This window comes from Colossoma macropomum, unplaced genomic scaffold (genome assembly GCF_904425465.1).
Source record: "Colossoma macropomum unplaced genomic scaffold, Colossoma_macropomum, whole genome shotgun sequence".
NCBI lineage: Eukaryota > Metazoa > Chordata > Actinopteri > Characiformes > Serrasalmidae > Colossoma > Colossoma macropomum.
In genome coordinates, this window is record NW_023494787.1 from 26,848,015 (window position 1) to 26,870,961 (window position 22,947).

The 22,947-nt window shown below is 43.2% G+C and overlaps 1 protein-coding gene across 6 annotated transcripts in view; it reads left to right on the forward strand.

Annotated features, from left to right (window-relative positions):
* tnrc18 (trinucleotide repeat containing 18) overlaps positions 1–21,481 on the forward strand; it is a 66,628-nt gene extending 45,147 nt beyond the window's left edge. For 2 of the 6 annotated variants that reach the window (XM_036566714.1, XM_036566717.1), the window contains exons 18-30: positions 1,479–1,715; positions 3,271–3,659; positions 4,036–4,164; positions 6,306–6,450; positions 6,869–6,986; positions 12,599–12,674; positions 13,161–13,269; positions 13,927–14,043; positions 14,479–14,637; positions 14,947–16,256; positions 16,371–16,607; positions 16,785–16,859; positions 16,993–21,481. In XM_036566714.1, coding sequence (XP_036422607.1) covers positions 1,479–1,715; positions 3,271–3,659; positions 4,036–4,164; positions 6,306–6,450; positions 6,869–6,986; positions 12,599–12,674; positions 13,161–13,269; positions 13,927–14,043; positions 14,479–14,637; positions 14,947–16,256; positions 16,371–16,607; positions 16,785–16,859; positions 16,993–17,199 — 3,308 coding nt within the window. In that variant the 3' untranslated portion in view covers positions 17,200–21,481. The remainder of the gene's footprint in view (positions 1–1,478; positions 1,716–3,270; positions 3,660–4,035; positions 4,165–6,305; positions 6,451–6,868; positions 6,987–12,598; positions 12,675–13,160; positions 13,270–13,926; positions 14,044–14,478; positions 14,638–14,946; positions 16,257–16,370; positions 16,608–16,784; positions 16,860–16,992) is intronic. The other 4 variants (XM_036566716.1, XM_036566715.1, XM_036566718.1 and 1 more) reach the window with 4 other exon arrangements.
* Positions 21,482–22,947: the final 1,466 nt, after the last annotated feature.

Genomic DNA, 22,947 nt, shown 5'->3' on the forward strand with positions numbered 1-22,947 from the left:
ACAGTGACGGTTTCCGCAGACCTGAAAATTTAAACTGAAAATGATTGTACTGCCTGTGTGAGCCAGGTTGTGTAAGCTAGGTTCTGGAGGCCAGGCTGTGGCTGTGTATTATCTTTCTCTCTGCCTCTATAGAGTCCATTCAATTTCACTGCTTTTGGCTCTCAGCTTCCTTATCTGTTGTGTAGTGCAGATCTCAACAGATAGTGTGGGGGGGCGGGGGTGGAGTCAGGGGTAGGACAGTGAAGGATATAACCATGGCTTAAGAGGCTAACGGCCCAAACTCCTCTCTGTCCCTAATGAGTGCGACTCAGAGCAGCCACAGAGCCCCAGGAGCCATGGAGGTCTGTCCTCACAGAGCCTGCTTTGTGCCTCGCTTGCTTCTACCTGTGCTCATCCTCTGCTTGCCGTTACTTGCGTGTGCTACATGCTTAAGACGCTTAACACCGTTGTCAAGAATGTGTGGTGTCTTTCTAACCTTTTTTTATTTATTTATTTATTTTTTTGCACAACGTAACGAGCCAAAGGTCCTTTTCTGCTTTGAAACTCCATGCGCTTCTTCCCCTCATATGTTAACCGGCTCATTCCTCCTGTCAGCAAACCTAACCACTCTGGAACATTCTGTGCGTCTTGTGTCCTTCTCTGTCTTCTAATGTGTCCGTCACCCTCCCGTGAAAGTGAGATGGGGGGTGTCGGTTAAAGCGGGTACCTACTGTCTTACATTTAGTCCTTGAGAATTTTTCTCTCCCTTTATCAGTTTAGACAAGCTCCACCGACCAGGGCCGTTAATAATTGATGACTTTCTTAGTCAGTGTTTTCTGCCTGTAACCCGCGTCCAGCTTTCTGCAGTGCTCGTGGGTTATTCCTATTTCCATTTTCCAGCCATAGAGCCCATTCAGCAAAACGCCAATCAGCTCTTATTTAGTCCAGTTTTTCCCTCCACATAATCTTCACATTTCCCTTCGTTTCTGAAAGCTAGCGGCCGTGCTGAATTAAATCCTGCCCTGCAGCTGCCTCCGATTTGAAAGCTGTCTTTTGCGAGATGCTGCCCACCCAGCCTAGTAGATCACTCCCGCATGAAGCCTAGCTTTGCTCCCCCCCTCCGTACACGAGTAATCTTGTGTAGTAGTGGGCGGGCGTTCGTGTTCGCACAGGAACGCTTGTATCCAAGCAAAGTCAGTTGCGGTGTTAAGTCATAGGAAGTCCTCTGTGGCAGAGACCGAATGATGGATGAATAGCAGTGATTTGGTATTCACAGCCATGCGCGTCTTCCAGATGGTTTTTACAGCCAGTGGAAGATGCGGCGAAAGTACACGTGTTGCGCCATGTTTCAAACTGAATTCACACAATCACAAGAGAAAACGTGAGTTATGTTTGCTATGCGAGTTCTATCTGAGGGACTATTGAAGTCCAAGTCAGCCCATTTCAACACGCTTCAAATATTTTGACAGCTATGTTTAACGCCTCCCTTTTCACCGTAGAGTACTTCACTGAGAGGGATGGTTACGAGGATGAGGATGATGAAGAGGAGTACGAGCACGAGCTGGATGAGAGCGACGGTCTGTGCTCCTCCTCGCTGGAAGAGAGCGGTCTGGGCCTGCTGGCTCGCTTTGCCGCCAGTGCCATCCCCAGCCCCATCACCTCCAGCCCCCTGTCCCTCGTTCAGCTGGAGGCCAAACAGAAAGCCAAGAAGAAGGAGGAGAGGCAGAGCCTGCTAGGTGAGTGAGCGCTGCCCCTGTGCTCAATGTGTGCGCGCGGCTCTGTGGTCTTTCTCTAGCGCCTTTCATATGTCTGTAATCTCTCGAACGCGAGATCAACAGTATTTCTAAGCCCATGGGACATGAATACCTTGGTGACTGGGCGATGCACTGTTATTGCCTCTCTTTGTGTGTGTGGTAAAATTGAAAAGGTGCCGGCAGATGAAAACACATTGTGCTTGGAGCAGTCACTCAGTAGGGGTGTTATTGAATATAGACACACATCAGTTTGGTGCCACCTGGATACTGGAACGCCATTATCCTTTCAGTGTGTGTGTGTGTGTGTGTGTGTGTGTGTGTGTGTGCGGGCCTTTCTTTCCCTTGCTCATCATGCGAGTGACACTGACTGGGCTGTGCTTTGATGAAGTGTTGCTGTGGATCTGTGATGATGAGAGGACACCCAGAGGGGCTCATGGCAGGCCTTCCAGCAGACAGCCCCGGCCCCTCTCATTAACACCCCCTCCAGGCCCCATTCTAGAGTGGCCCGGCAGTATTAGTGCTTGATATTCTTCTCAGCATCTGGACCCACTTGGCTCCCTCCAGCACACATGATGCATTTTAAAGCTGCAACAATTGTCTGATGAAGCTGACACATCATTTAAGAAAGTATTATAAACTCACTGTTTGCTTTAATCTACAACACTTCTATTACACATGCTGACAAATTGCTATACACCACATTAAGCATTCGGAGCAATATGGCTTCTTTTGATTTTGCTGCACTTTAATGTTATAGAAAGTAACACATTACCATAGTGTGATTACTGTTGTCTGTAACAATGTATTGTAATGTGTCACAGTATAGATTCATGTAATCACATTACAGTTACTGACTTAATACAGACTTTGTTAATTCTGTTACTCACATGTCTTTAAGAGAACAATATTAATTGCATGGAATGTATTTGAAACATAGTCATATGCAAAAGTTTGAGCTACACTGGTGAAAGTACATATTGATTTTTCTGAATTAAAATAAGTTAACACATCGTCTGCAGAGAACCTACCGGTCTTGTGTGTCGTGTTCATTGTAGAAGTCGGGATTAGTGATCTTTTAAATAATGCTGAAAGGACTACTGGATTTTCCTTTGTATTTTCCAGCTGGTACAGATGTTTATGGGTTTTAAAGTAACATGGATGTAAAGATTTGCCTTTCTGTGGAGTAATAAGTAATCCCCCATTACAATTTGAAAGAAGTAAATAGTACTTTGTAATGAATTACTTTTTTGAGTACCTACCCCAACACTGCTAGTCAGGCAGACAGGTCTCTGAATGATGGTGGCAGTCAAAGTAGAGGAACTGAATAAGGCATAATAGTTATATTAGTTAATTAATCAACCAATAGCCAACAGGCCCTAAGACATTAGTGAATGTTGCCTACATGTGGGATAATTTAGTCACTTATTGGGCTTGGATGGATTATGCCAAACTCTAGTGCATGTGTGTAAATTCGTGTCTCAATAGACTTAGGATGCTTTTACTGTTAATGCTGACTTTTTTTTTTCTCTCTCTCAAGGCACAGAGTTTGAGTTCACTGACTCTGAGACTGACATCAAGATCCGGAAGTTTCCGTCTCTTCTGCATGGCAAGAGGTCCACTCCAGAGCTTCCTCTGCTACCCCCAGCCAGCGTACTGCGTGAAGACTCCAGCCCCTGCAAGCGTGGGCGCAAACCCAAGAAGCCCAAGTCTCCACCGGAGCTCAACTTGGACTTCCCGGCTGATGGCAGTGACGAAGATCGCTGGACCCGCCGCAGGAGCGAGCGCATCTTTCTTCATGATGCTGCCCAGGCTAACCCCATCTCCCCCTCCAAACCAACTGCGGCCAAAGTGGCTCGCGGCCCCAAAACCTCTCCGCAAAGCTCCAAGGAGTTGCCTAAAGCCAAGGACGTGAAAGCACTGGGAAAGGTGGGTGCTGGTTTATTAATGTACGGCAAATCCTCCCTGCCAGCCTGCAACGCTGCATGGCAGCAGGTGTCCTGCTGCATTTGTAGGACAAGAAAAACCTCCTGCTGTGAATGTCATGTTGTTGGAAGCGAAAGGATGACTGTAGCTTGCCAGGCTACAATTACCAGCCATTGCTCTCCCTCCCTCCACATCCTCCCTCAGCCTTTTTATAGTGCTGTGAACAGGGTAGCCTGTTAATGTTTATTGCCCCCATCCATTGCTCTGTGATGGGCTGCAGTGTCTGGGAATAACTCTGGCTTGTGTCCTGTCACATACTTGCGTGAAGCCTTTCGCTCTCTAAGTGCTGGTGGCTTAGTTTTGTCTCTCGATGTTGCAGAAGAAGAGGCTGAAGGAGAGCCCCCTGCATCTGCCCCTGGTTCAGTTCCCCAGCACTCCCTCAGAGAGCAGCGCAGCGCCCCCTGTCAGTCCAGGTCGCAAGAACAAGGTCAAGCCCAAAGCCCGAGAGGTAAGCTCCACCTGGCAGTGAGTGAGTCACTAAGATCATGCTAATGATTATAAAGACTCCTCTCTTTTCCCTTTCCAGTTAGCCCCCACTACCAACATTAAATTCTGAAATCCCTTAATGCAACCGGCCTTGATGCATTAGCCCATAAAATATATGATTCATGCAGCATTAGTGATCATTTTTTACGGTGCAAAGACAAGAGGCCAGATGATAAATATTTGAAAGAGGAGGAGGTGTAAGGAGCAGCCATTTCGTGAGGCTCTCTTTGCTGTTGGTGAGGGTCTAGAGAGAGAAAGAGAGAGAGTCAAGCCTAGGAGAAGGAAACTGAAAAGGATTAGAATAATTTTACCTGGCAGGCTGGAGGCCCCTCCTGCAGACCGCTGGGAAAAGCCATGCATTTGAATGAGCTTGGCCAGGCCCGGCCTCCTGTCCCATGCTGTACAGCGCTGCTCTGAAAACCCACTGCACAGAGAATGAGAGAGAGAAGAGAACAGCAAGCCTAATTAGACTGCACACTCGGTGGGAGGGGAGCAGAATGAACTAAAGGATGTCTCCCTCCATCCATTTCCCTGCCCCCCTGCCTCATTTATCTGTTTCTATAGACGTTTATTTTCTTTTCTGTGAGGGAGAAATGTGGGCTGCGTTTTAAAATTCACCACAGTCACTCTTTCCTCGTTTTATGTATAAATCACATGTTCTGATGTGGCATCCTGAGGTGCGGGTGTTCCCCTGGGTGTTCTGGCATTTTTGAAATGGAGAATCGTGTGTCTGGCATGTCGAGCTTGTCACTCATCTAAATGGGTTTCACTGAATCAATTCTCGCCACACAAGCACGTTGGAATTAAACCAGCGATGCCTGGGTGTTCAGTGGTGCGTAGGGATGTTCTGATCAAGTTTCTGTCCTTCAATTCTAATCGGGGTCTGTTAATATTGACTATCTAATGATTTGGATTATTGTAGATAATACAGCTGGGCACATTTTAAGTATATTAAAGATAGAATATCAAATTTAAGTAAAATGTGCTAAGCTGCCAGTTGCTTTAAAATACCTGAGTAAATGGCTACATTTTTAGAATGAGCATAGTGAGACACTCTGACCTTATTTTATTTTATTTTATGGTGTCTTTTACACACTACCTTCATATTTCACATTGCTCTAAGAGGTTTGAAATACTCCATGCTCTTTCCCTTGAATGCATTGTTACTCTCTTCTCTGAAACTACGTTACCTGCAGATAAAAGTGGTCCAATCCAATCTCTTTTCTTCACATATCATGCAGTGTAAGCGATTTAAAAAAAATACATTTAATCTGGCATGTTCAATTCTGATTTGAACCTCTTCCATGTGGCACTGGAATTCAGTACATATCTGATATGCGGCAATGTGACCTCAGTCTGAACAGTCAGATCAGAATTCATGTTTCGCGTCAGTCACATTCATTACACACAAATTCTATGTGAGCAGGAACAGATGAGCATGCTGGGTGTATCAGTGTTCTTTTGCAATTCAGGAGGGTGATCTGTTCAGACTAATGTCAGGTCACATTTTTAAAAAGTGACAACCAAAACAACTGATTTGGGCAATAAATTGGATTTGGGCCCCTTTTACGTACAGTTTGAGCTAGGGCTGAACACTTTTGTGAAAATAATTGAAATGAAAATGAATTCTTTTTCTAATAAATAATGTGACTATGATTTAAGTTGTGATTATGTTCTATAAATGTAAAGATCCAACCCTTTTTATTTATTTATTTATTTATTTATTTGGTTGAGGCTTAAATGCCAGACTGCCAGTTATCTGTGATTGTGTTATGCACACAGCACATGGATGTTTGGCTGCTTTTGATTGGTCCAGCTCAATTACAGGTGGTTCCTGAGCTCAGTGTTATTAGGCTAAATTTCCCCACTTTAAAGTAAACTCAATATTGTTGATAATATAGGCTATAATAAGCCAAAGTGTGTAATAAACACACACACACAAATTTTAACATGCGGCTAGCCTTAACAAGGATCGGACTTAATATAGCCAATACTGCTGCATTAACATATACCTAATATCAATTTTTCTAATCAGATGAGGACTTTCCCTATTGGTGCACATTGTTTAAAGGGCCACACTGTGTATGTTTTTGAATTCCCCAGCAGGCTCGAGGAAAAGGCGGTGCTGTTAGCAAGCTGATGGAGAGCATGGCAGCTGATGAAGACTTTGAGCCCAACCAGGACAGCAGCTTCTCAGAGGACGAAAACCCTCCTCCCAGCGCTCAGCCTGAAAGACCCTGCACTCCTGGTAAGTACACACACATGCTATCTTAAAGGCTCTCAGCCTTGTTCATGCACCTTTTCCGGCAGCAGGGCTGCTGAGCTCTTCATCAGTACTCTCCCATTTTTAATTGCTGTTTTATGACTAAATCAACCCTCCTTTTCTTGCCTGCAAGTCACAGTTAAAAAGCAAATGGCTTTGAGTGACAGGAGGCAAGAGTCATTTCACGCTCTTGCTTGTCGTAATCCGGCATTAAAAATCTGACAATTGATTTAGCTTGATTGCATTCATATGGTAATATGCATAGATGAATGTTATTGCACCTGGAGTTTACCTCATAGACAGCATTTAGCTGGGATGACGGTATTTGGATTGGCTGAGTGATTATCTCTCAGTACAAAAACACCGTTTTGCTCATCTTTTGTGTTTCTCTGTCTCTGTGCAGCCCCTCGGAACTGTGTGATAGACAAAGATGAGCTGCAAGATGGACTCCGCGTGCTCATCCCCATGGATGACAAGCTGCTGTACGCGGGTCATGTCAACACCGTCCACTCACCTGACATGTAAGAGGCCCCACCCCCCACTTCACCTCTGCTGCTTTTTTGTGTTCTCTTTTCCCTTGTTCCACCCCGTCCCCAACCCTGCTTTACCCTCTAAACAATGGCTCTGTGCTATAACTCATATAAGGTCATTGAAGGATTATTTTAGGTGAACTGAACCAATTTCTGGAGCAGAATCAAGGCTGAGTGAACAATGGGACTTGAGTGTCTTTTTGCAGCTGATGAAAATATACATTTCTTCCGTTCATACCAGTTGCTTTTGTTTTGTATTTTTTCTTTGCTGTATTATTCTCTCACAGCCTGTTATAGTCAAGCATACACAAGATGCAGACCACTGAAGATTAAAAGACTTTCCCTCAAAGTCATCTCTGTGAGGGCTAATCACATTTTGGAGGCAAAAGTCTGCGTTGAAGCATCAGGTGTGGAGAGCTGTAGTGCACACATGCGCAGTGTAACAAACCTTGCCCTGCATTTTTAGTTCCATTTGTAGTTTTGAAATATGTGTCTTGTTGTTGAGCTAACCATTTTCTGAATGACACCAGGTCAACATATAAGTCATGCTGCCAACTCAAAATAGTAATTTGGCTAAAGCACAGACTTAGATTATAGGGGGTTTGGGGTGGGGGGCTATCCATAAGCTATGGCCCTGCTTTAGATTTCTGACAGCTCAAAAAACAAGAAAAAAAGAAAATTATGCAAATTTTAAATGAATTTTTTTTAAATAATGTTGCATTCTTATAATACACGATGAACCCAAAGGTGAGGACCGCTAAAACTCTCTTTAGGTTATCACCAATTTTCAGCAGCAGATATCGCCATGGCAACGTTTACATGGCTGCAGACTGCTGTTAGTTGCGTACCATCGCTGTTTTTTACTCTGCAATAAGGCACAAAACAGCATCACCCTCCTAGAGTGTTTTTGCAGACTGTTAGTTTAGCTGAGCTGTGCTAGATCCTAGCATAGGCTACAGCTTAGTGAGTTAGGTAAGTAGTAAAGTTTACCATGGTAAAGCAAACAAAGTTTAAAACTGCTAGGATAAAAAAGACAAGAAAATCAGTTCTTAACCATTTGCCACGGACATCAAGTCCCAGAGCTGTAAATGGGAAGAGTGTGGTTACATAGCTTTTATCTGCTGTGACCTGCTGTCAGCTAGGCAGTTAAATGCGAGGTTAGGGCTGTCATGCTCATGATATTTTATCTGACAGTTAATTATCATACAAATAATTGTCTTTTCTTGTCTATTGTTTGAGATTATTAAAACAAACCAAAAGTTGCCAAGGTGGCTGACCTTTCTCGCTAGCTATGTTTAGTAGATGACACTGGTTGTAATGTTAGATCAGTACTGCGCTCAGATTCACACACATCTACAATTACACAGAATCATGGGCAGAGCTAAGCAAAGGCGCATGTCCTTCACAAGAGTGAAAATAAGCAAAAAAAAAAATCCCTCTGCTTTTTTGTAAGCCCATGATGTTCCAATGAATGCATTTACTGCTTTAATTTATTTACATTTATTAACTCAACTCAAATGAGTCACATTGTGTATCTTGCAGCATAATATGACTGCATTGCAGTTAGCTTTAATAATTGCAATAATGTTAAATAATTACAATAATTAGCAATGACTTGCTATTATGTTGTAAAGGCCTATGAGAGGTCAGCAAACATGTGTTTATCTCTCTCTGGTTATGGGAGCTACAGTGGAGTTGGCTAACTTGTGGTTGACACTGTCACTATAGTGATGTCTCTGGTATATAATGTTTCCTAGCTGCGCCCCCCTAAAGGGAAAGTCTAGCAATGGCACTGGGTTAAAGCACTGTGTATCTCAAATGACAAGTTGATTATAAGAATTCCCTTATTAATATTTTTTTGTATCAGTTAATCATTGCAGTCCTAGCATGCAAGTCTTACAGTGATGAGGCTTAAGATGTTTAGTGGTCTTGATTGGAAACCAAAGTATCTCTTTCCCTCCGCTCTTCCCCTCCTCTGTTGAGCCAGAGGAGTCAAGTAACACTCCACCTCAGGAGAAAGAAAACCTAGGCCTGTTTGTTCTTACACTGTAATGAGCGGATGTTTGGAATGAGAACGGATGTTGAGAGTTATCGGTGTTACTCAGCTCTGCAGAGGCGTGTTTTTATTGGTTCATTTAGCAGTTAAGATAATGAGATGTAACGGTCACGTTTAGTAAGAGTCTCCCACTGTCTGTCTCTCTCTCTCACACACATACTCACACACTGTGCCCGTGCTAAAAATATCCTCCTCCCTGCTGTGGAAGGTGCCTTTGTGCAGAGCTGTGTTTGAATCACAGGCCTTCAGCCACGCTCTTCAAGGAGCATGGTTAGTACGACAGTGAGAACTGGTTGTGAGGAGATTTAATATCCAGACTGTGGAGAGAGCAAGGCGCGAGCAGAAGAGCCTACTGGAACAGATCGCTTGTTGTTCCGCTCCATAGCAGCATGTGCTACACGACACCTTAAACGCAACCAGAGATTGAGAGTCCACACAGAGGCCATCAAACGTGTGCGAGCTGCTGCTGTTTATACTCCTGTGCCCGTGTTCATTACCCTTCACCGTAATGAAGGGTATGAATATGTGTGAACAAACTGCAGCCCCTCCCCCTCCCCTTAACTCCATTACACTGTCTGCATGCGTGGCCATATCCATAACCACTCGCTGTTTAATTGTGGGGTCAGTAATTAAAGCGATCAGTGTTGAATTAGGACTGGAATCCAGAAGGACGGAAGAGAAGTGGCCATGTCTCCCCTGAGCCACCGCTTTTTACCAGCCCTGTGCAGTAAGAACAGAAAAGACTGCTGGCAGGCCCATTGTCATGCACGTGACGTGCAGGCCATGCTAATGGCTCTGGCCCATTATTTATGGGTAATGGGAAAATAATTTGAAGCTTTCTCTTCACCCTTCAGTGACTTCCCATTTTTTATTTATGTACTGAGTCTCCAAGCTCTGGGCCAATGTGTGAAAACAGGAATTATCACCTTCTTTAAGAAAACGAGTTCTGGTCCTTGGTTCCACTCGTAATCAGAGATTTCTGTATATGTGAAAATTGTATATTGCAAGTAGCATTTTGTGCCCATTCATGGCTACGCTTTTTTCTCAAATACTATTCTTATAGTTCGTATTGAGATTGTGCTTTTAATGTGCATTCAGCCTGATTTACTGTTCCACACTCACTCCGAAAGGACGAAATGACTTTTGAAAGTTATAAATCCTCAAAAACCCTGAAGCTTTTCAGGATTTATTTATTTATTTTTTTTTACAATAAACAACTGAATTGCAGGAAGGGATACACTATGGTACTGGAACCTTATTTGTCCTGTCAGATTCTCAGCATTGCACAGATGTTTAGATTTCACCAATATTTGAGGATGCATCTATTGAATTCTGGAAGAGGATGTTTAGGTGACACTTGGCTACTGTGCTTTAAATCTCTACTGTTTATTAATTTGCTGCATTTGTAATTCCCTATGTATCCTCTTTGAAACCCACATTTGTACCATCATATTTATCTGTAATACTGACGCAGGTGGATTTAGTCCCAGTTTCTATGGTTAACAAATGTTTATAATACGCAAAAGTATAAACACCCATGGTCAAATTTCATGTTTTGTTAATTTTCTAAGAAAATGAGTTAACGCATCTTTTACAGGGAATAAACTAAAGTAAGGCATGCACTTTGTGCACAATTTTAGTGCACAATTTCTATTTATTTGCTACATTTAACATAAGAAAAATATAAAATGTGCCATAACTTTTGCATACAACTGTATATCTGCTTTGACAGATATGTACATGGAAAAATATCAGACACATAAAAAAATCAGCCCCCAATTCCCATATTGATGCATCCCCAATTGTAGGTTTATCTTTTTCTTTGTCAGTTTTACATGAACAGCCCTACTGACTATTTTCTCAGTAAATTCAGCTTGTTTTGCTAGTCTGTGTGGAGGATTCAGTCTTTAACCCTGCTAGTAGCATCTCAAGCCCAATCACACGGCCTCTCCCGTCAGGGAGCAGCTGGTGTGAATTTAAGCGAAGCCTCCAGACACGGGCGATCGGCTGTTCCCAGCAGCGCCCCCCCACCCCTTCAGGCTGCCTCTCAAGAGAGTCTGCTGCTCGCGAGTGTGTCTAGGGCCAGGCTGGAGGAAGTGTTTGGGGAGGAGGGGGTCCCAGATCACCTCGCGGGCCCGTGTCTCAGTAATAGGACTGCCACTCTGACGGACGTGCCTGACAGCTGGCTCTGTGCCCACGCTGAAGCTGCAGGCACCCTCATGCATCCAGATGAGAACAGGTCAAACATCTGACCATCAGGGTGTTGTTGTTGGGTATTATTTTTATGTTCATTTTTAATTATTTATAAATAGGGAGGCCTGCTTCTCATCTAAAACATTTTATTGTTTTGTTGTACTGCATGCTGACCTGCATCTTAAAGGATTATAAGCTTCACTCACACTCTTTATTTAATAAACAGTTGTATGCAAAAGTTCAAAACCAACCTCCCCTACCTCCCCAGTCAAATGACATGTGACTCACATGACTTTTCTTCAGTATTTTAAATTTAACTGTGCATTAATGTGCAGACATGTCTTTACTCAGAAAATCGACAAAACAAGCAATTTGATCAGGCATGCTAAGGGTTTTGCATACGATTGTATATATGGAATATTGATAACTCCCAAACAAGCGCTCCCCGCCCCTCTCCTGTCTATGTAATGGTTTGAAAAGCAGCTGGCTACAAAATTAATACTGCAGAGGTCTAACAGTCCTCTTGCTCTAGACTCATCAAATATCAAATCCCATATAGTGACTCAGCCTTGCAGAGTTTTTATTAAGAATACAAGATCAAGGGTCATTTATTCTTTTGGTTGAAGGGGGGTGGGCAAAACCCCTTCCGGCTCTGTCAGACACTATGTAATGAAAAGCCTCTCCCTTATCTTTACTCTGCCCACCTGACCTGGCTTCTTAACAGGGGAAAAAAATGAAAGTCATAGACAAGATGAACTTATCAGGCAACAAATTTTAAAAAGCAAAGCCGCTTCTGAATCTAGTCCCAGAGGAGAACCTCACCGTTTGAGTGAAAGCAGCAGAGAAAGCCTTTGGGTATTGGGGGAATAAAGGGCAGCTCAAAGCCCTGTCTGTCTGGTCCTCTGAGGACCCCTGTCTTCATGTTAGGACTGCCTCCGCTCCAACATTCTCAGACCCTCTCATTCGAGTCCTGTTCATCCCTCCTCTGACACACAGCATACTTTCTACCCCCCCTTATGCACCGTACCACACATGGCCTATTTCTGTCAACTGGTTTATTTTTATTCTGACATACTGTGGTGTTAATATTTTGCAGGGTAGTGAGATATGTGGCCAATCTTATTCAGGCTATTTTTAGAGTCTGCTTGTGTGTATATGTTGCTTACTCAGGTGTTTCAAAACTTTCCTGAAGTCTACTGTACTCCTAGTTGAATGCCCTGTAGGGGTCCGTGTCTTGTGTCTGTACCTGTGAGTATTCTTTCTCTCTCACTGGAGCAGGTCACTCAGCAGTGTCTCGCCTGTCAGGCCAAGGCGGTCAGGTTGTGTGCTAATGACGGTACCTCGTGTCTTGCAGATACAGCGTGGTGGTTGAGGGCGAACGAGGGAACAGGCCTCACATCTACTGCCTGGAGCAGCTGCTGCAGGAGGCGGTCAGTACTTCCACACACTGTCCTCGCCACTCGCTAATGAGGCCCGTGCACGTCCTAGCACACAGCGGCATGGCCGGGGGCGCGCTCTCTCTGCCTCTGCTAACAGGCTCTGGACATGCTCTAACATAGGACCTCTTTAGCACCTTCCACTCCCGCTACGCTAAGGGCATGTTTTGCTCCACTAATTCTGACTGTTGGTTTAGGCAGTAAGAGCTCTCAGCTTCTACCTCTCCTTCCTAATGGGCCGTAGGAAGTAGAAGCTCAGCCAAAAGCAACCCCGGCCATGGCACTCTCTCAGATGGATTATATACAAAAGAGAAATGTTGCGTTGCCAAAAAGCAATGTATGAGTCATTCGGCTGTGAATTAGAATAGACAGTAGTCCCTGTGCATTGCATATAAATGAACACATACAGCATAGCTTGCAAAATGCACAAATGTCTTGATTTAATTTTTCCCTTTGGGCTGCACAACCCCCGTCCTCCAGATAATCGATGTAAAGCCCCCCTCTGTGAGGTACCTCCCCCAGGGGACGAGGATTGCAGCCTATTGGAGCCAGCAGTACCGCTGCCTCTATCCTGGCACAGTTGTCAGAGGTAAGAGACATATATATATATATATATATATATATATATATATATATATATATATATATATATATATATATATATATATATATATATACACTTTTTTTTCTCTCTCTCTTCAGTAACTGTAATAGCACATCAATTGCCACATTTTATATAGACTCACTGACTTGCTCAACCTTTCTCAGGTGCAAAAAAAACAACAAAAAAGGCACAAATCTCTACTGTCCTCTGTAAAGCTAACCTTTCAGGGCAGAGGCTTGTTTAATTTCCTTTAATCTGAAGCTTTTAGCCAAGGCCAGCAGGCCTGCCAGAGTAGGTGGGGAAGTGCAGGGGCCAGGGGGATGAAGGATGATGTGGTTAGTTTCATGCAGCCCTCCGCTTCTATTATTATTTATTTTCCCTCCCACTAAGGCAGGAGGGAGCTGGAAGCTTGTCAAAAAAACTCTTAAAGGGAGGCCGTAGCTACTGCTGCTGTCAGCTCACGAGAATAAAAAGGGCCCTGTGTGCAGCGCAGTGGCCCACGAGACGCAGCTGAGAAATTGGTGGTTTTCTCCTTTTGACTGTCATTTGCATGGGAGGATTTGCCATCTCACTCAGTGGAAATGTAAATTGAGGTGATATACGTTCCTGCACATCAATTTTCTCCCTGTTCCGTGCCTCCAGGGAGCCCCGATATGGACGAGGTGGACGACTTGATCACGGTGGAGTTTGATGATGGGGACACCGGCCGGATCCCGCTGTCGCACATTAGACTGCTACCCCCAGACTACAAGATCCAGTGTAAGTGCTCAAGGAATTGTGTGAATCACCAGCCCAGATCTAAATGTTACACTAATGGACTGTATGAATGCAGTGTTTGATTTGGAGCCTTGGCAGTCACTGATTTGTTTGCTTTCGTACTTGAGATGTGATGATGGATTCAGTGGAAGAGATGTTTTCCCTTAAATTGCCTGTGGATTGCAGTTGATCAACTCTTAGACTGACACGTTTGTATTCATGTGTAATGTTTTGAGAGCGTTGTTTAAAAATTGATATTGAAAGTCTTGGTGTGTACTTACTTAGACTAATGAATGGGTAGGGAAAAAAAGACAATGTGAAGCATTAGTTTCAAGTAAACATGAAGAGAAGCAGCAGTTTTTGTTTTGAATTTTTGTGTTTGTTGCATGTGCTGTATGTTAATTATGCAGACTAAACATAAACTGTGTATCTGCACAGGTGCGGAGCCTTCTCCTGCTCTTCTGGTGGCTAGCACTAAAAGGCGTGGCAGGAAGTGCAGTAAGGATGTTTCAGAGAGCAAAGAAGCAGCCCCCAAAAGCACAGAAGATCCTGCTCCGAAGAACCGGGGGAGAGGGAGAAAACCTAAACCCAAACCAGGTGATTTAGTGCCCACAGTCTAAACACTCACATTTTATAAACATGAACCCTTTGTCAGTCCTTTGTTTGTTAATTGTTTTCACCTTAAAAAATATTCAGCTGGCTGTACTGGAATTGATGAAATGCAGCAGACTGATTGGGTGACAGTGGATATGATTGGTGGTTTCATAGATATTAAATCACTTTCTTGTGGCTGGGGTGATCAGGCTTCCTGGCAGAACAGTGTCAGCTTTTAGCTTCACTGCATTCCATGTAGGTCAATGTTGTGCTCAGGCATATTAAACCCCTCCTCTCTGTTCTGCTTTCCAGAGCCTGAGGTTCCTCCAAAGGAGCATGAAAAAGCTGACACATCAGCCCCTCCGCAGGTCCAGGAAAGGCCCCTGTCTGCCCAGAAAAGTGGCCCAAGGCCAGGCAGTAAGACCCAGCCGGCCACCACAAGCAGCCCTTCCATTTCTATAACTGCCGAAGGCCAGAAGAAAACCGCAATAGCCAAGTCCCCAGCCAAAGTACGTTCACAGCCCCAGTCCATCTATTCATCAGCACTTTATGGAAAAGTTCTGTCCGTGGATCTCTATAACGACCCCTCTGCCTCGCTAGCTTCTTTTATTTCCACTAATGAGAGTGGAAAGGCAAAGCCTATCAAGCGAGTGCGGAAAAGTGAAGACGAGGGCACAGGGTTTGGGCTTAAAAGCCAACGCAAGCAGCCTCAGACTGAGATCCTGATCAAGCTGGACCATGAGGGTGTAATGTCCCCCAAGACCAAAAAGACCAAAGCCCTGATGATGATGGAGGGCCAGAACCCCACCAAAAGAGACAGCAAGGCCGTGATGGGCGTCAGCTACACTACTGTCACTACCTCCACCCCTGCAGAAAAAACACTGAAACCCAAACCCAAGGCCAAACCTGAGCCTGAGGCTTTGAATGTTGACAGCGTGTCAACCTACAGCATCCGTAAACTGGGCAGTGCAGGTGAGGGCCTGGTGAAGGTAAAGAGCTCTGGAGAAAAGAAGCAGAAGAAAGAAGCTCAGTCAGCCAGCTGCAGCAGCAGCAGTAGCAGCAGCTCAGAGTCTGAGGGAGAGGAGGAGAGAAGGACCTTGCAGGAGAAGAAAAAGGCCAAGCAGGACAGCAGCTCCACCAGCTCCCGGGCCTCTAGTCCCACTTCCTCCAGCTCTTCCACTAGCAGCTCGTCTTCATCTGCCGGATTCAATTCTTCCTCCTCCTCTTCCTCCTCTTCGACCACCAGTGACGAGGAGTCATCCTGCAGCTCAGATGACGAGGCTCCTGTCGCTCCTGAGTCCCCATCTCCTCAAGAACAGACTCCGCCTCAGGATGAGGAAGAGGATGTAGAGGAGAAGCCAGACGTGAAGTCTGAGCCCACAGTCACCACCCCTAAGGTTCAGAAACAGCAGGTCCCTCCCAAACAACAGCAGAGGCAACAGAAACAGCAGCAGAAGGTGAAGAAGAGCGTTGGCCGGCCTAAGAAGAGAGAAGGCATCCACTTGCCCACCACAAAGGAGCTGGCCAAGAGACAGAGACTGCCCTCTGTGGAGAACAGACCCAAGATCTCTGCCTTTCTTCCAGCCCGACAGCTGTGGAAGTGGTTTGGGAAACCTACTCAGGTGTGTCAGTAGAGATCAGTTCTCAAAATGTTTTTAAATGAATATTTCCTATATCCCGTTTTCAGTTTGGTTAACTTTCATCCAGACTGAAAAACTTTTGTCTTTTGATTGCAGAGACGGGGAATGAAGGGCAAGGCAAAGAAGCTCTTCTACAAGGCCATCATGCGTGGGAAAGAAATGATCCGAATCGGAGACTGCGCTGTTTTCCTGTCTGCTGGACGACCCAATCTCCCATTTATTGGTCACATCCAGAGCATGTGGGAATCCTGGGGAAACAACATGGTTGTTCGTGTCAAATGGTTCTACCATCCAGAGGAAACCAACCCTGGAAAGAAACTTCATGACAAAAAGGTTACTTTTGTTATGGTTCTTAAAGATTTATAATAGTTTTGTAACTAACCATAAATGGCATTAATGCTTGAATGCATTATTTGAGGTCTGCGACAGTTGAACCTGAACTTTTTTTGCTGAGAGTGTATATTTTCAAAACTTTGCACTTTCTCATTCTTACATATCTTAACTTGACAGAACTGGGATCAGTTGTCTGGAAGGAGTCTTCCCGCTGTTCTGCAGGCCTCCAACCAGAGGAAGGATTTCATGGAGGTAAATAGATATACATAGTAATGTAAAACTCGATGTATATTTATAAATTAAAAATACAAATACATGTTTTTCTCCCACTCAGTAAATGAAAAACTATGAGAGTATCTAACTTGAAGTATGTTTCTTTCTGCAGCGGGCCCTGTACCAGTCCTCTCACGTTGATGAGAACGATGTTCAGACAATCTCTCACAAGTGTCTGGTGGTTAGCCTGGAGCAGTATGAACAGATGATTAAAACCAAGAAGTACCAGGACAGTGAGGACCTCTACTACTTGGCTGGCACTTATGAACCCACCACCGGAATGATTTTCAACACTGACGGGGTTCCCGTCATCTGCTGAGGAGCGTTCTCAACGCCTGAATGTTTCAGATCAGCCAACAAGAGCTGCACCACAAGATTGAGCTAAAATCTTTGTACAAGATGAACAAGGGCTAAATAGATGTTGCAGCCTTAAGTGGAATTCTCCTGGTGAAGAACAGGTTTCAGAAGTCATGGTGAAGGTACTTGTAGGCCTAGAGGGAGAATGCAGATAAGATTTGAGGGCTACTCTTATTGTCGTCCCTGAGACAGATTAATGCTTGGTTTCAAGCACTTTGGACAAATTCAAGTCAACGGCAGCTCATGATCTGTCAGTATTGTTAAAGTACATGGACAAGCTTGTGTGGACAAGCTTAGAAGGCAAACATGGAGGACATGCCTAAGCAGTCAACAGAGCGCAGTGGACAAACCATAGCCTTGGTTTTTTTCAAAGCTCCGTTTTGGGAAAACGAAGACTGAACGTGTCAGAATTGTCTTTAAGGTCAAATACATCGGTACAGCGGAGCTCCTCTGTCTCCGGCTGTCAGTGGTGGAGCTGGAACCAAGGCGACGCAGTCCAGTGGGACAGAATCTGCCGGGTGATGGGGAGGGGCCTGCTGGGAACCAGCTTAGAGGGCCCAGGGACCAGCTTCTGGAGTAAGAGATTCAGACTGACAGTGAATGTCACACTTGCTACTTCAGTCCACCCAGAGAAGCTATCCCTATCAGCCACTCTGCTGTCCAGCAACCTCCCGGAAAAACCATGCTGCAGTTTAACGGGGCGACAGCCGGCTAATGAACTTAGACAGCTGACACAAGCCCAGACTCTTAAAGCTGCAGTTTGCACTCACACCTCCACTTTAGGATGGGTAGGGGAACAATTTGAAGCCCTTAAAAAAAAATTATAATTAAAAAAAAAAAAGGAAGAACAGTCTGCCCCAGGCCTTGTGACCTGTGGACAGGTCTGAGATCTGTTGTGCTGGAGCCGGAGCTGTTCCTGCACACTGCACTGTTTATTCACAGGAAAGTGTGAGTCACTTTTCCACCAAGCAGCCCAAAAGATCTATCAGAATATTTATATGGCCCTGTCCTCCAGCGAGGCAGAAAGGGCTCTTTGTATGACTCATGGGCTGTCGCGGTCTAAAACGTTGTACAGATAGCTACATTTGTAAATACATACAGACGTACACTCTATATACAGTATAGACCCACATTTTATTTTCATGTACCATAGATTTATGTGAAAAATAATTTTTTTAAAGTGGTAAAAGGAGAAAAAAAAAAGCTTTAACAAAACTGTGAATAAGAGATCAAAATTAAGTGAAAATCAGGAACTCAGAGTTTTAGATCAAGGATCTCAGAAATTGTTACTGAAAGTCATCTCAGATGCCCACTACATTGACAATGCAATGTAATGTTGAATATAATAATAATATTGAGGATACTATTACAGGACATTGGGTTTGTGGAGTGCATTGATGTTCAGAAGTTGTCCAATACTGCAGTTTTACAACAAAAAGCACTTAAACTCTGCCCTTCCAGTCTGTCCTGGGACAAATTTTCTTTGACAATCCCCAACAGAGGATGTATTTTATGACTGCCAGTTGTGCAGAGTGATCACCACCTGATCAGGCTTTGTTAGCTTATTGCTAATTTAGACCCTTTGACAGACATGTTTGTGTTGCTTGGCTTTGCTTTTTCTTTCTTTCTTTCTGCTTTTAAGCATTCCTGTAATCCCTTGCCCAATCTCTTCTTTCTAAAATGCAATGAAAGCACTTTGGTGGAATATGTGACTAGCTGAGCAGCACAGAACAGTGACAAAATACATCATCAATCAGAGTGAGATATTGGAAACCCTTATGCTGGAAGCTTCTATAGCTTTTCTATATCTGCCTGCCCAGATCTGTCCCTCTCACCCATTCCTGCACCTGCTGGTATCGGTCTATGGCCTTAATAGCCTTAACCTTGGTCCCCAGAGGCTGCTTAATGTTGGCCCAATCACACCGTTTGAATGTTGCTTTTTTGTAAATAGGTCTTTCTGATTGATATTGTATTCCAAAGAAAGAGCCATCAGTCACCAGAGGCACTCGTACATGCCGATACAGGACCAGGCTGTTTATTCGCTGCTCCTCTAATCAAGACCAATCAAATGTATTTGATTTCTGGCATCGTTATATGCTGAGAATATTTTTCAGACTAGCAAACACTCATGTTTTTTTATTGTGATTTTTTTTTTTTGGTGCCTCTTATTGTGATTGAAAGAATGAATGTTGTCTAATTATCAGACATGGTTTTAATATCCAGTCAGATATGTATTGTATTTGATACTGGGTGGAAAGTGTTCCTTGTGAGCATGTGTCAGGCCTTTTAGGGTGAGGTTTTATGGGGATGTTGTTTTTATTTTGCATGTTTTCTGAGTTTGTTTGTAACCTGTTCCAACTGTAGTAGGTCCATCCATCTATCTGAGCCACTAAAATTTCCTCCAGTGCATATGAAATCTGAATGCATGTGAATTGGGAGAATTCATGTCAATACAGGGGTAAATTCATGAGGTTTAGCTTTGCTGTTTAAATCTCACCCATATGTAAACTATCCAGCCAAATCTTTTCATTGCCATATTTCTTCTACCTCCCTTTTCTTCAGCTCACCACATCCTGCTTTTCTTTGCTGTCCTTATTTTCAGCCATATTTTAAAGGTTCACATTAGGCTATCTATCTCTAAATGTGCTTAGCACCATTTCTGACCTTAATTCCGTTGTTATTCATACCCCATTGCTTTTGGCCAAAATGTTAGTCAGTGGGTTTTTTTTTCCGTTTTTAAGGGAGGGATAGAAAAAACAAGAAGGGAACAGACACTAGAGACGTCTGGGCTTTGTAACCCGGAGTGATTTTAGGCCTACTCAGTATTTCAGAACGTCTTTATATTGTAGAAATGTGTTGACACTATTGCATATATATATATATAGAGAGAGAAAGTATATCAGTAAATGTGTCTGAAATATTTTTTTTTTCATGTTTCATATAACATTGCCCAGTCTCTCTTAAAGAGATGATATCTTGTTGATATTCAATAGGTTATTTCTTAACATGTTAATCATTATATGTGGTCTCGAGGTAAATTGTATATTCTGTCTTTATATCAGGTTCGGACTGTTTTTCTGAGTCTTCTGATTATTTTGGTCGAGGATTTTTAACAGACCCAAAGCTGACTAAAATGGTGCCAAATGATCTTTAAAATCAGCGAAAAAATCTGAAGCAACATTGAGCAAGCAATCATGGTCCAAAACTCTCTGAAATATGCTTATTTTTGTGTTAGATGTGTGTCTTTTATCAAGTTGTACAATTTAAGTGCCCCTCAAAACAAACGTTTACTTGGAGCTTGAGTCAAGCTGTAAAGCACTTTTTAGAGAATTTCTGTCTGCATGTTGTAGAAATAGAGTTTATGCCTTTAGGAATAATATTAGAGCAGAGCAATCAACAAAACTATATTTTTGCTTGCTGTGTCTTCAACACAGTGTCAGTTAAATCCAGCTTTGAGTCCATCCCCTTGCCTCAACCTGTGGTCACTGAAAGAGACAGTGGCCTCTGCTGGTAGCAGTCATGTAGGATGAGTTTAGTTGATAAGTGTCTTCTGCTACATGTCCAGAGTCGTGTCTGGACACCTCTTTATAATAATGTACAAGGATTAACTGGCTCGTTAGAAAAAGCTCTTGTATAGGAGAGCCAGACCTGAATAGGTTTTGCTGTTTGCATGATTCTGTTGGCCTTTTTTTTTCATTTCGTTTTGTTTCTCTAATCCTGTCAGGGGTTTTTCTTGTCACATTTCCCCCTCTCAGAACAATCGTCCTCCATGCTTAATGTGCAATACTGCTGAATGTGGTTTCTGTGAGGTAGCTGCTAGTGAGGGACGAAGATTGTTAGAGAGAGAAAGCAAGAGAGAGCGAGCGAGAGAGTGTGGACTGGAGGCTGGTCCTTCGCTGGTCTTTGTCTGCTGGTCCGTCAGCATTGGTAAAGTCCTGTTACAAAAAAAAAGCTATAGTTTTAAAATGATTTTTGAAATTTTAAAAGCATCATGGTTTTGTAAATGGTCCTTTATGAGAGGGGGACATACACTTTGTACACACATTTAATCCTGTTAAAAAATATAATAAAAGGATACATTTTTGAAGAATTGAAAACCAGTTGTAAGATTGCTGTTGACCTGTGTGTAAACTTCATGAAATTGTATTTTTTTTTAACAGACGAAACCAGCTTAATCAGTGTTCTTTCCAATTCTTTTAGCAACTCGATTTTCTAGTTCATCAATAAACATTGTGAAAACTGTACTGGTGTTCTGTCAGTAGCATTAATCACTATGCACCCAATTACATGCAAATTTGGGGGGATGATGGGGATGAGTGGGGCATGCACTCCCACTGTGTGACATGATACAAGAGAATTTTTGTGGTGTAGGGGGATGGTTGTTTTTTAAAAGTACATAGTTTATATCACTATTTCCCATTAAATCTCCCACACCAGTCATATTGTGTTGCCATTACACACTAAAACAGAAGGCGACTGTCTAAGAAAAAAAAACACTGGGCTGTTCCAAAACCACCCTGCCCATGTGCAACAGTGCTTTGTTGAGTGCTACAGAACACATGTTCCTCAGGAGGGGGATGAAACATTATGTGGGCTGTGCAAAAGCCATTAACTATTGTTTTGTTTTTTAAACTTCGCAAATGAATAAATAGAAATTTACATACATACACATTTTCTAAGCCACTTATCCTTCTGGGTCACAGGGGGAGCTGGAGCCTATCCCAGCTGTCAACGGGCAGAAGGCAAGAAACACCCTGGACTTGTCGCCAGTCCATCACAGGGCAGACAGAGAGACATATACACTCACACCTAGGGGCAATTTAGCATGTCCAATTGGCCTGACTGCATGTCTTCAGACTGTGGGAAGAAACCCACGCAGACTAGGGGAGAACATGCAAACTCCACACAGAAAGGACCCTGGTCGCCCTGCCGGGAATCGAACCCAGGCCCTTCTTGCTGTGAGGCGACAGCGCTACCCACTGCCATAAATTATGCACTTTCTCCCTGTAGAGTATCTGTTAACTTTTTGTTGATTTTCTGAAAAATAAAAGTAACTTGACTGGGGATGTTCAAACTTTAACTGTTTATATTTACACTAAAAGCTTCCACATATGTAATTCCTGCTAATACTGTAATAATAATGTGTTTAATACTCACAACTAAAGCATGAGACATCATGAGAATATGGTAACTTTGCATACTTTGTTTACCTAGTTTTATGTGTGCATAAATAAATAAATGCAACTTTTCTGTTGTGCCAGTCTTGTGCAAACAAAATTTCAATTAAATTGGGAGAGTAGGTAAAATGCAAATAAAAATAGAGCAGTGATTCATAAATCTACTTTGACCTGTATTTGAACAAAAAAGTACAAAAACAAAAAAAGACATTAAATGTTTTATCTTGTCAGCTTCATTGTTTTTATAAATATTCACTCATTCTGAAACTGATTACCGCAACACATTCTAAAAAAGTTGGGAGAGGAGCAATTCAAGACTAAACAGGTCGTTTTAATCAGATGGTGGAATTATGGTTATGTATAAAAGGAGCGTCCAGAAAAGACGAGTCCTTTATGAGCAAGGATGAGTCCAGACTCACCTCTTTGCCAAAAATGCATCAGCAAATAATCCAATAGTTTAAGAATAATGTTCCTCAGCGAGCAATTATAAGAATTTTAGGTATTTTGCCCTCTGGAGACATCTCTGTGCATAA